Genomic DNA, 13,595 nt, shown 5'->3' on the forward strand with positions numbered 1-13,595 from the left:
ATACTTCGGTAGCGAAAAAACAGACCGAGGAAGCTGGGGTATAAATATGCCTGTGGACTCTGATGTTATCGAGGTTGAATATTGGCATTCTAATTTTTACACTATTGATTCAATGTATTCACATGGTATACAATTCATAGTAAACAAATATATTTACTTTTGCAGCTACGTTGAGCGTACGGTTGACTATCGAACGCAAAGATGACAGACAGCGACTCGCTGGAGGAGATGCGTTTAGTGAATAACATACAACCGATATATTCATACACCGAAATTGGGGAGGAAGATGATGTTCAATTCGACTTGTCAGAGATGCAGCATCGCGACAAAATGGCGATTCCAAAACACGACGGTAAAACGAGGACGACTGAACAATTGAAGGATTTGCACGAAAATGAAGTTAATATCCCCAAGGCTTACGAGACAGCGCTTTCTGAAGCTGGTTTTGGACGTTACCAGATTCAGTTATTTTTTGTATTAGGTTTAGGGATAATGGCGGACGGTGTAGAAGTGTTTCTAATGGGATACGTCTTGTCAAGTGCTGACCGAGAACTATGTTTAAGTGACTGGGAGAAAGGATGGTTAAGTGAGTACACCTAGACTTGATAATTAAACCTCGGAAAACTCGAACAAAACTTGATGTTTATGTTCTTGATAAATATCACGCGGTCATGCAATTAACGCATAGTTACGTGGAAGCTATAACTGATGTTAAAAAAAACAAGATAAACAAATAAATAACCGAATATCAACAAACGCATAGCGACTCATTTTGATACATGATCAAATCGGTGTGAGAACGGTATGCAGGACTATTATTTGTGTTTCGAAAAGAACAAATGGCGTTCTAAAAAAATCAAATGATTTTCGAATAAGGTCATACCGAAATATATGCCTCATAGTTTGGGGGAGAGTGGATGGAAAATTGATAGTGGTACATATGCATTTTTACCTACCATCAACATGGCAGAGAGGATTATTCTGGGAAGAAAATGAGAGTCAGTTTAGTCAGAGTATTTAATCGTTATAGTACATTCATCTCTCATGCCCTGGAACGGGGACTACTAGTCTGGGTTCTGTAGTAAAATATAATGTAACTTTTTTGTAAATGTTATCAACATTATTTTGGGTTGAGTATATATAGGCGGTGTTTGTTTCAGGTTCAGCTGAGGAGTATGGAATCCACAGTTGGTAAAGTTTCAAAATTTAGCAAAACAAACTCTGATGGATTTTAATGAAACCAGCTGTAAATTCGTAACTATGTTGAAATCACTTTAATTATGACTATACAACCATGATTTTGGGTGATGGTTAATATACTGTGAGCGAGTCATCAACTCGCTGACGTAACTGATCACGTGTGCCAGAATGTAATGTAGGTTCAACGTAATTTTCATACAACAACCACAGTCCCTCTGTGCTACAACTAATCTCAATGATGCAAATAATACATGTCAAATCTTTAGCATCGTTTTTTTTACTTTGCAGGTGGCATGGTCTTTGTTGGTATGTTAATTGGTGCTCTAACTTGGGGATATGTTTCTGATAGAATTGGTAGACGACATACCTTGATAATTTGCCTTTCTGTCAATGCAATTTTCGCATTTAGCTCGGCATTCGTTCAAACGTTTGTGCAATTCCTTGTATTTCGATTTGGGGCTGGGATTGGGTAAGTGTTATCCTGCAAATTTCAATGGGTCTTTGTAAATAGGGTAGACGAAAACAAAATAGGACCAAATTCTGTATTTGTAGACGTGGTCCTAAGCGACTGCAAAATTCAAAGCGGGATGGTTGCCACCTGCGCACGCGCGTGAGTCCCAAGCGACGATAACAACACACGCTAAAAACGCAAAGGCTCATGGGTGACGCTTGTTTGTGAACAATGACACGCTATGGTCATCTGACGCAGGCGACTCCCCCCGTTTTAATACTTTTACCAAAACCAAAAATTTATTTGTCAGGTAAAATGTAAAAAAATAAATATTTATTGGACTTTATTCTATATAGTCCCCAATCAACACTAGTGCAACGTAATTGGTATAAATATATTAGAAATATAAATTCAAGCAGCAATGGTTAGATTCTTATTCTATTACGGGGTGACGTCAATACAAGAACATTTAGAGAAGTGACTGTCTTGTTTAACATTCTACACATGTATAGTTGACAGTGTTCAACTAATATAACAATTTCCTATTTAATATTCCATGTTTTCGTCTTACTCAGTGTCGGCGGGTCGATTCCTGTGGCGTATTCTTATTATGGTGAATTTACACCCAGAGAGCATCGCGCCTCCCACCTGAGCTGGCTCAACATTTTCTATGGTATTGCGGGCGTGTTTGCTGCAGCGATGGGATTGGCAATCATCCCCACTAACGGTATGGTTGATCCCATGCAATTATCACACATATAACATAGAATTTCATTGAACGCATAAAGTACAAATACCATTGCAAAATAAAAACATATAATATTATCGCAAAGTATACTATACACAATATGGTATATCATGCTATCGCCATACTTGTCTGCTCATCTCTAAAATCACCACAGAACCATACTATGAAGAGCGATTCAGCACATGGCGAATATTTATACTGGTATGCGCCATCCCATGCATCCTCGCAGTGGTACTATTGTTAGGTTTTATGTCTGAAAGTCCCAGGTTCCTTGTCAGGGTAAGACTACTATATCTCTTATGAGTGGTTATGTATATATTTAGTGTACACTTGTTGAATAGCACAACACTATTTTGTGCTCATCTGGTATTCAAGTATTGGTCGCTTTGTATTTGTTATTTTGTTTAAAGCGGGAGGAGTCGTCACCTGCGCATGCGTCAGATGGTCATAGCGTGTCGATGTTTACGTCTACCCATGAGCATTTGCGTTTTTAGCATGTGTTGTTATCGTCGCTTGGGATTCCCGCGCGTGCGCAGGTGACGACCTATCCGCTTTAAAATGTAAAAAAATAGATATCGTACAACACATATTGTCTTTTTTACTGACAGGCCGGTAAATGTACCGAGGCTACTGACGTGTTGGCAGAAGTTTACAAACAAAACCACGGATCGTCTGGAGTTAACATGTATGAAGAGAGGGTAAGCGTACACAAGCAATTGATGCATGATACATTGTGTAGTTTCAAGGTTTTGAATTTTTTACAGGAATGAATTTTTACCGCGGCAAAGCGTTTCTTTTATATAAAAATTACGTATATAAATGAAAAGTTTCGTGCAAAATTTGTATTTACCATGGGTTCTTGAAACTGTCTAAGCGACGACATTGCAAGCGTTTCGTCGCGCGACAAAAGTTTCATTAGTTTATCTTTAATCCGGAAAATTAAACTAAGTTATGACAGATGCAAATTCAGAAGCATGCGTTTATATAAAGTTTCACTTAGAATAGACCATTTTCCGTTCATTGCGAGATCTTGCGTTAGGCGTGAAATCGAACGTGAAAACGAAACAAACGTCATTTTCGATAAAGCAAAGGTAAATGCAATAGCCCCCTCTCAAAATTTGGCATTTCGACATTGAGGTTATAAAAAAATCAATTTCAAAATCAATTTTCGTGGCAGACTTTCGGCCCTCGCCTTTCACGCTATACGCGAGATCTCGCAATGAACGGAAAATCAGCACTTACCATCATTGATAACTAATGAATAGTTATTTTCTGTTACAGACCGCTGACAATTTCAAATATTCAAATAAGATCACTTGTGACGAATCTGGTGTGAATGCAAAAGAATTGCTGACGCCGTATGGAAAATGCGGTGAGGTGAGTTTCGTTAAGAGTCTTTGTACCTTTAAATATTGTTTAGTATTTATGTTCGATATTCAATGCATGGCATCGTGAACTGAAGACATTGATCCAGAGGTACAGGGTATTATCTAATGAAATAATGAACCGCATGTGAGCGCCTGCACTTTGAATTCATTGGGAAGAAATCTTCTAACAGATTGATAGGAGTCAGGGAGAGAAAGCTAGTTGTAAATAAAAAAAAACACACATATATTCCGCTCAACTTATAGATATTTGACTCGTTTATTGGTTTATTTCAACAACCACTAGTGGTCATAACGTTTGTACTAATGACGGGTTGGTTTTCCTCATCATATGGGTAAGTAGTGATATTCCCTTAATTTATTGTTTTGTCCCTAACACAGACAGACAGAAGTACAACAGACGTACCACGCATATAGGTACATTGCACGGAAACCGGTACAGTAATGTTATTCAATGTGAATAATTAAATCAATTCTTGATATCTGACGATTTGCTGCTACTTTTAAAGTATTATGTATACACTGTTTGTTAAAAGCATACACCTACAGCATGTACAGTATGGACAGTGGCGGCGGCACGGGGAGGGGGGCGTGCGGTCGCCCCCAAATCCAGCTGAAACCTTTTGTGCTCTTCAAAATGCAGGAAGGGTCTAGAGGATCTAGATTTCCGATTTCGCCCCTCGTACCTCTGATATTTTATTGTACCTAACCGACGCTTTTATTTGTTGTTATTATTTTAGTTTCTATGGACTGACGTTATGGTTTCCTGAATACATTAAAAGGATTCAGATAGCCGAGTATTTTAGCAATACAGAGACCACACGCAAGGATTCATTCGCCGACATGGCGTTCACAGACGATATCACAAACAGAATGTTCTACAACGTCACATTTCAAAACGTCACATTCGAAAATTTGCATATGGAAAATGCAAATTTCCACGGCAGTGAATTCATCGATGTAGTGTTCCAGGATGTGACGTCAGCGGGAACGTATTTCTACAACTGCGACTTTCATAGTACCACATTCAACAGCACAAATTTCTATGACAACAGATTTATAAATGCGACAATGAACCAAACTTTGTTTATGAACACTAGAGGTGGCTGTGAGCTGGATTTTAGTCTATCGTACAACGCTTCAAGGGTGTACTTGGAGATATTGATTGCAATGTTAGGAGGAATTCCCGGGGTTGTTATTTCAGCGCTACTTATGGATAAAATGGGCCCGAAGATAATTTGCAGTAAGTGTCTCTGAGCCACTAAATATAGCTTCATTATTCACACAAAAGTACAGCCCTATTAGATTGCAAAACTGTAAATGCTCCATTGATGCGCTGCATTACACCAAGTCTTATCAGACTGTTGCACGTGAAAACAAATCTAGTTAGCGCCAGTGTAGCCAACTTAACCAAATCTACAATCTGACATGGCGAATTTGGCTAGAATTTAAACTTCAAGACTAGTTTCCCAATAATGCAGCTCCATATGCTTCTTCACATGTGCTGTATTGTATTGTATTGTATTGTATTGTATTGTATTGTATTGTATTGTATTGTATTGTATTGTATTGCATTGTATTGTATTGTATTGTATTCCAGTTGACGACACTTACCGCTAACCAAAATACAACGGGAGCAGATACATCTGTGTTACAATTTAATTGTTTAAATCTGTTGTATTAAACAAACACGTGAATAACATAAAATGTTTACGGACGGTATCATGTTCAAAGCAGAATCATTAATATTCACAATACACTTATTTGTTTTAATTTCAGTGTCGTCTGCAGGCTTTTCTGCAGTTAGTGTATTCTTCATTTGGTTTATCAATACTGAGATTTCGGCTGCTGTTATGCTCTCTGCCGTGCAGTGTTTTGGTCAAGCACAGTGGAGCGCCCTTGAGGTTCTCACAGTCGTGCTATATCCAACCGACAAACGGTGAGAAATAGTTTCTTTTTGTGCAGCAGACCAATGACAAACCATTTTAAAACTCTTATTTCCGCTTTTCAACTGTATTACCAAAAGCTTTGGTGACTGTATCTGCTTTCGGTAGCAACTTAATTAGCTCAGTATTGAAAAAAACTACCCAGCTTCATTTGTATAAGGGTCATTATAATTATTATCTTACATCACAGACAAAATAGCATAAACTCTATTAACCCATGTACATCTAAGTTTAGGTTATTTCAATATATAAAAAACAAGTCATTGTCAATGACACGTCCCCGTTCCGTTCATATTTGAGTGACATATACATTCAAAGCAGCAACAATATGGATGTTGAACTGCATTCAGTAAAACAAAATAGCCACCAGTCAGCCATTTTCAACACAATCCCCCCAAAAAATTAAACTAAATTTGCCCACGCATGACATAGATTCAGTTCCGGTATGGTGAAAATGTGCAATTTTTGTGAATTTTTGACCTTAAAAGGACTGGCCCAAATGCACAGGCATATGTATGATATCATGTATGATGTGTATGTGAAGTTTGAACTTGATCTGTCCAGGCATGTCCGAGATATGGATCGAAAACTAAATTCTTTAAAACAAAATGGCCGCCAGTTGACCATTTTGAACTTGATCCGAAGAAAAATTGGTATGCATCAAGCTTATATTATGTTTAATATATGCACTAAATCTGAACAAAATCCATCCATGCATGACTGAGATCCGGTTTCGGAATTGTGAAAATACGTGATTTTGATGCATTTTCGGCCTTAAAATGGCCATCATTCAGCTATGTTTAAGCGGATCATGAAACAAATGCACATATGTATTTGTGACATGATGTACCTTGTGTGTGTGAAGTTTGAACTTGATCAATCCAGACATGTCTCGGATACGGATCCAGAACTGAATTCGTTAAAACAAAATGGCCGCCAGTCGGCCATTTCGAACATGATCCGACAAAAAAATGACGTGCATCAAGGTCCTATTATATTTAATGTATGTACCAAATTTGAACAAAATCCGTCCATGCATAACTGAGATCCGGGTCCGGAATGGTGAAAATGTGCGATTTCAATGCATTTTCGGCCTTAAAGCGGCCGCTATTTGGCTATCGTTAATGAGATCATGAAACAAATGCACATACATATTTGTGACATGATGTACCTTGTGTGTGTGAAGTTTGAACTCGATCAATCCAGACATGTCTCAGATACGGATCCAGAACTGAATTATTTAAAACAAAATGGCCGCCAGTCGGCCATTTCAAGCCCGATCCAAAAAAAAATGACGTGCATCAAGGTCCTATTATGTTTAATGTATGTACCAAATTTGAACAAAATCCGCCCATGCATAACTGAGATCCGGGTCCGGAATCGTGAAAATGTGCGATTTCAATGCATTTTCGGCCTTAAAGCGGCCGCTATTTGGCTATCGTTAATGAGATCATGAGACAAATGCACATACATATTTGTGACATGACGTACCTCGTGTGTGTGAAGTTTGAACTCGATCAATTCAGACATGTCTCAGATACGGATCCAGAACTGAATTCTTTAAAACAAAATGGCCGCCAGTCGGCCATTTCAAGCCCGATCCAAAATAAAATGACGTGCATCAAGGTCCTATTATGTTTAATGTATGTACCAAATTTGAACAAAATCCGTCGATGCATAACTGAGATCCGGGTCCGGAATGGTGAAAATGTGCGATTTTGATGCATTTTCGGCCTTAAAATGGCCGCTATTCGGCTATCGTTAATCGGATCATGAAAACAATGCATGTGCATATGTCCCATATAATGTGTGATGTATGAGTGAAGTTTGAACTTAATCGGTCCATGCATGTTCGAGATACAGGTGATCACGGACGCACGGACGCACGGACGCACACAGGGCAAAACATAAGTCCCCGTTTTCGGACTACGTCCGAACCGGGACTAAAAATGCTGTGTTCTCTCATGTCTTGTATGTCATTTGTTTAAAATCAAGTTGGGTTAGCGAGAGGGGAAAACGAGAAAAAAAACATTTGAAAAAAAATCGCATTATGAAACAATATATATTGTACTTTCCTTTTCGTACACACAGTGATGGAATCGTGTCAACCTCCAGTCTCTGCGTTAGGCAGGCAGAGCAAGGCGAGCCAGCCTTGGTGAGCTCTTCACGATTGACCAAAACTAGCTTTATTCACTTCTCCAAACCTTAGCTAATCACATGGAAGTTCAAGAGCTTGAGGCGTGGCCTCCACACATTTCACTCGCATGTAGCCAATCACATGAAGTACTTAACACGTCATATATAATTAAGGTAGCGAGACTATTATTTTTGTTGAAAATTACGATTTTCACATTTATTTATTAATTGATGAAATGCACCATAAACTTTCATATGATAAAGTCAATATAACATAGAATGTCATGTAAGTTGGTTAAAATGTAGATTTTCTGAAGGGAAGCAAGGCAGCCTCAGTAGTGTTTTCCAAAATCAACAACACAGGTTTAATCTGTGTGCCTATAAGTTTCAAAGATAAACTCAAGACAAAGCAATGTTAGGATGTGTTATCAGTAGCTATCTGACACACAATGAGTGTTTCCAAACATTTGAGTGGTTTGTCTCCGCCCCTGTTTGTTTCACAGATTAATCATTTGCATATGAATGTGTCAGACGCAAGGTCACACAGCCACTGAAAAAAATCATTGATTTTGGTGTTTTCATATGCCGAATTTATCCAATTATAGCTATCCCATTCCTTTATTTTTTTGGTTTCCAATAGCCTTACACATTTGGATGTCCCTACACATGGTAAAACAGACCTTGATGGGAAAACAAATTGATTGTGCCGATAAACAAGCTTGTAAATCTTTGCTGTTACTTCATGGACGTTTTCTAGGAGTTTATGTTTTTCAAAATACAAGGTCTTTAACAAAAAATAACGTATCCTTATTGTCGTCGGATTAACACCAAATTTTCACAGCTTTAAGGTGACAATGAGAGGAACTTGAATGTGTCCAGACAAACTATTTCATCGATTATTTACCAACGAGATGTGGTTTGAGTTGGGGGCAATGCGACTAAAACAGTAATTGAAATTCAGGACACTATTTTTTAAAACGCGTTGCTTGAATAAAACTAACCAGACACATTCAATTTACCAGACTATTGAACAACTAGGAAAAGTGAAAAAAATACTTCTTATCGCCAGCATAAATGCGTAATTTTTTTTTACAGAAAAAGTAATTTTTCACCTTTGATTGAGTAACGCGTCGTAGAATGCAGATACGGGCATGCAAAATACACTTGTGAAAAGCTTGAAGTCTAGCGATTCTAAAAATATATACTTTTCCGGGTCTATTTGTAGTCATTTAGTCACAATTAGAAGATGAACAAAAGTATGCAAATAATAGTCCCGCTACCTTAATTAACTGCCCGGCCTATTAAGAGACTACACATACCAAACTGTCGGGGATAACTGTCTGTTCACGACGTTTATATCGTAATTAGTTCCAATCACTGATCCGAGTTCCGTCTAGCACTTTGTATAAACCCTTAATGATTACAGGTAATGGGAGAGTGTTGAATGATATCAACTAGCTATTCACTAGAACCCAGCTATCAAATCGGTATCTAGGCACATGGAAATAAATTCATGACACTTGAGACATTTACAACCTTATATGGTATTTTCTCACAATGCTCCAATCCTTCTATTTCAGGACAACAGCATTTGGTTTCCTGACCGCTATAGCACGGATTGGCGGATTTCTTGGTAACGTCACGTTTGGCCGATATATTGGTGTCAACAAATCTATTCCACTCTTACTCGCAGCTTTCATATTTTTCGTGGGAGGTGGAGTCTCTCTTATATTACCGAATATCAAAGGCGTCTTGCTTTTGTAACTTTTTGTCTTATCCCGGAAAAGAAAATGAACAAGAACATAGCAATAATGACAAATTAATGTAGTGGATGCACAGTCGGTAAGCTTAAACAGCGTAATCCAGTAAGGCTTAATTATACAGTCGATAACAACAACTGACGAGTAGAGAAAATGTTCCACCTTGTCATTTGACCACAAGCATTCCAAGGATGAGTGAAGGAACGACATCAGTTTAGAATATTTAATATATGTAATCCATGAAATCGTGTTGGCCAGATATCACAAAAAGGTGTCAGTCTGATGATGGCATCCCCCCTCTGATGCATGTTTAGGGGTTTTGGAAACAGGTGTATATTTGTAATAATGTCTAGGCATATGTGCTGTTTTTGTAACTCCATCAGTTGGTTACTCGATACACATTTTACATAACTTATTTTATTTACAATTTTGTATGATTTTTAATTTTGTTCTCTTTATTTTGATTGTTAGTGTTAGTTGATGGGTTCGTTCATTTGTCATGGGAATGATGGAACTATTAAGTTAATTGTGATATATTTTTTTCAAAACAGACACCTTTTTTACATTAGGGAACTATTAACTTTTCACAGCTATATGAAACCACATGTGATGTCTGTAATTTTCTGCTGCCCAGAGTCAGTATGTGATAGCCACCATTGATAGCAAGTCTACTGGCCTTAAAGCTAATTGCTGCAGTGACGAGGTGCTAGACAGTAGTTAAGTTAGTGTGATGCTGGAACATGAACTGGATAATTTGCATATGTGTGACAATAACCACGTGATGTCAACTGGCCGGCAAATAAGCACGAACCGAAATGAATATACTTGCCACACACTGGTTTGAAGAAAATGCATGTTTGGCTCGAATTAAATGTATAATATGAATTAGAAAATCGATACTCGTTTTACACAGGTGACAGAGTGCACAGTACAGTGTAGTGGTTCGGAGCACTAAATCTCGGGAAAAACAACTTCAAACAGATTTAAATGTGTCATGTTGTTCGATCTGGTGAGAGTTTGATAAACATATTATCGATTGGCGATAGCTTCGCTGGTGTGGTGCGAGAAAATATTCTGCTTTTGTCGACTTTTATTCGCGATGCCATTTGTCGTCGCGCGTTTGTGTTACACAAGTCTACGGGAGGAACCATAGCTCTTCTGTATCGATAAACAACCTAATATCTGAAATTAACCCACACTTAATGTGAAACAGAAATGTCATATTATTTCAGAATTTTATTTATTATTTCTATATAAACCCGTTTTGATTGTTAGGACAAATTGTTTGGAAGTTTGGGGTCTTTGAATGTATACCCTTAAGGAAGAGACGAAATATATAATTATATGTTAACAACTTCGAAAAATGCTCTTTTTGTTCGGTACTTTGCTTTTTATACAAAGGTAGCATTGCACTGGAGAAGGTTATACTCACATGGCATATCCAAACGGTCTGTTAAAATTATTCTTAGAGCAGATATTGTTGATCGATTGTTTGTTAATGACACATATACGTATTATACAATAATAGAATGCCATCATTTTGTTGTCATCTGCACATTAGTTTAGGGCTACATAAAACACGAATCGAGTTGTTGCAGTTTGTCAAGTTATTTATTTATTGCTCAGATCAATAGGAAAATAATCAAATTACAGAACTGTTAGTATTTACGAAATGAAAAAAAAAATACTGGCTTACTTGGCGATGTGGATAATGCATATTAAGGACAGAAAACCTCACACGTGTCCGACAGTTGTTACCTTTACGATCTGATAGGACGCCTTTTTTTCTAAACTAAAACATACATCTGTTCTGATATGAAGCGAATAACGCTACCCAATGTCCACATGATATCGATTCCAAGTTAGTTAACGTTTTTTTTGTGGAGGACGGGGTATTCCTTGTATTTTCAAATAGCAATAGAGCTGTGCTTTTGGAACTTGTTCATCTCAAAACAAGAAAATGGGATGAATTGTTCACATACAGTATAGAACCCGACACAGTATATTTCAGTAAGACAAACTATATACAGAATGGCGTATGAATCTAGACGAGTTTCATGGATACTTTGAATGACTATGAACAACGTTTATGATGTCGTGAGTTCATAGTACCATTTTGTAGAGAAAACTCATAAGATTGTTTTAACATTGCATTTTTACTAGTAATAACCATATGAAATTATTATAATTTGGCGGCTTAATACTGAAGAAGATTCTCTGGAAACAAACGATCTCAGCACCTCAATATTATTTCATTACGCGAGTGTAGCAACGGCATTGCAAAGTTTCAAACGTTCTAAGTATAGAACAATGCACACGTGGAAATGCATTGGTTCAGATAGAGACTTACATGAAGTCTGCATGCCCGTGTAAAGTATAATATCTGAGGGATACACAGCACGAGTACATTATTTCATTTACAATACGATAACTGCGCCCAGAAATTGTGTGGATTTAAATGTGTACACATGCTTCGTTGTTGATTACAAACTTGGTATTTGGTATTTTTCATAAACATATGACAGCCAGATGACACAAATTGACGCCAGTGATTACATTGTATCTAGATGGTGAGAGGGCAATATCTAAATAATGCTTCATGGGCAGGGCAACACCACTTGACATTGTAGGGAGACGCACATCATGCTAAGCCACACTAAATACCCACAACACGACTGCACGAAATAGCGTGTAATGCACACGGACTGACAGTGACTAGATGGAAATGCATGAGTAAAATCTCCGAAGTTACAAACATAAACATGTCGATTTCTAAAAAAAAAGTCCAGATTATGTAGGAGGCTGCTATATATGTTGCCAACATTTACATGTAGTCACGATGCCGCTTATTCAGGTGTCAGTTCTTATCACCACCATGAATTTTATGCAGACCATTTGATCCACGTATGCTTGTAACAATGCACCCGAACTTTTCTTCGGGATCTCAAATGGTCTTGACATTGGCCAAATTGCTGCCATATACATCTCAGAAAAAACACTATCTGGATTCATCAAACAAAATAGAAAAAAAAATATTGTGATACGACATTCTGGTTCTAGTAATTATATAAATTGAGTTGAAACATAACATAGAAACGGATGAATCATTAGAGGAAATTATTATATCTATGACAGTGAAGACAGTGTTAATTTATTCTCAACATTGCAAAATAAAAGTTCGATTCAGTAATTACACGACTACAGTATTCCTATGAGTTATCCCAATTCGATAACTTTAATAACATTAATATACAAATATATATCAACAGCTGTGCACCGCTAAACGTGTTAATATATATTAACTAATCCTCCAGCAGTTACATGATTGTGGATACCAATATATAGACACTACTGATTACCGAGTAGTTTATGCAACAATACTATTCCCACATACTTTATAGTTAACATATAATGGCAAAGTTAAAACTCGTATGCTCATTATTCACGCTTTGTGGAATGACTTTGCTGTTGGTCGTGTTAAGCGTGGTTTTTGATACTAAGTTTTATAACTCAATTGGTTTTAATGGGCTTAAATATTTCACCATGACGACTAATAGCAGCATATCAGTGGAGCCAGTTCCTCTAAGCCAATTGGTAAACACACAGGTGAGTTTATTTTCAATTTATTTATATTTAAACTCGAACATTATGTTATATTATTATTATTATTATTATTATTATTATTATTATTATTATTATTATTATTATTATTATTATTATTATTATTATTATTATTATTATTATTAATAATAATATAGCTATATATACAGCGCGTGTAAAATAAAACTGCTTTCTTACAAGACATTCGAACAAAAAAAGGTTTTGTTGTATTTTAGGTGGGAAATGTTACAATGAGCAAAGAAAACGTACTGAGAAATGAGGATAGGTATGTAATACGAAGTGCATTGAATGAACCAGCACGTCATTTACTTCCTATTGTATTCTACAACAGTATGGGTCCTAATTCTA

General features: G+C 37.0%; 1 protein-coding gene across 1 annotated transcript; it reads left to right on the forward strand.

Moving 5' to 3' along the window:
- LOC100378933 (synaptic vesicle glycoprotein 2C-like) lies at window positions 1-10,990 on the forward strand. The gene is made up of 11 exons (XM_085495446.1): window positions 1-73; window positions 166-586; window positions 1,489-1,669; window positions 2,227-2,378; window positions 2,554-2,678; window positions 3,008-3,097; window positions 3,681-3,776; window positions 4,031-4,119; window positions 4,525-5,027; window positions 5,564-5,723; window positions 9,447-10,990. Exons 2-11 carry the CDS (start codon window positions 202-204, stop codon window positions 9,628-9,630), a joined length of 1,965 nt encoding a protein of 654 aa, XP_085351572.1. The 5' UTR covers window positions 1-73; window positions 166-201; the 3' UTR covers window positions 9,631-10,990.
- Window positions 10,991-13,595: the final 2,605 nt, after the last annotated feature.

Source organism: Saccoglossus kowalevskii, chromosome 21 (genome assembly GCF_978046115.1).
Source record: "Saccoglossus kowalevskii chromosome 21, keSacKowa6.1, whole genome shotgun sequence".
Lineage (NCBI taxonomy): Eukaryota > Metazoa > Hemichordata > Enteropneusta > Harrimaniidae > Saccoglossus > Saccoglossus kowalevskii.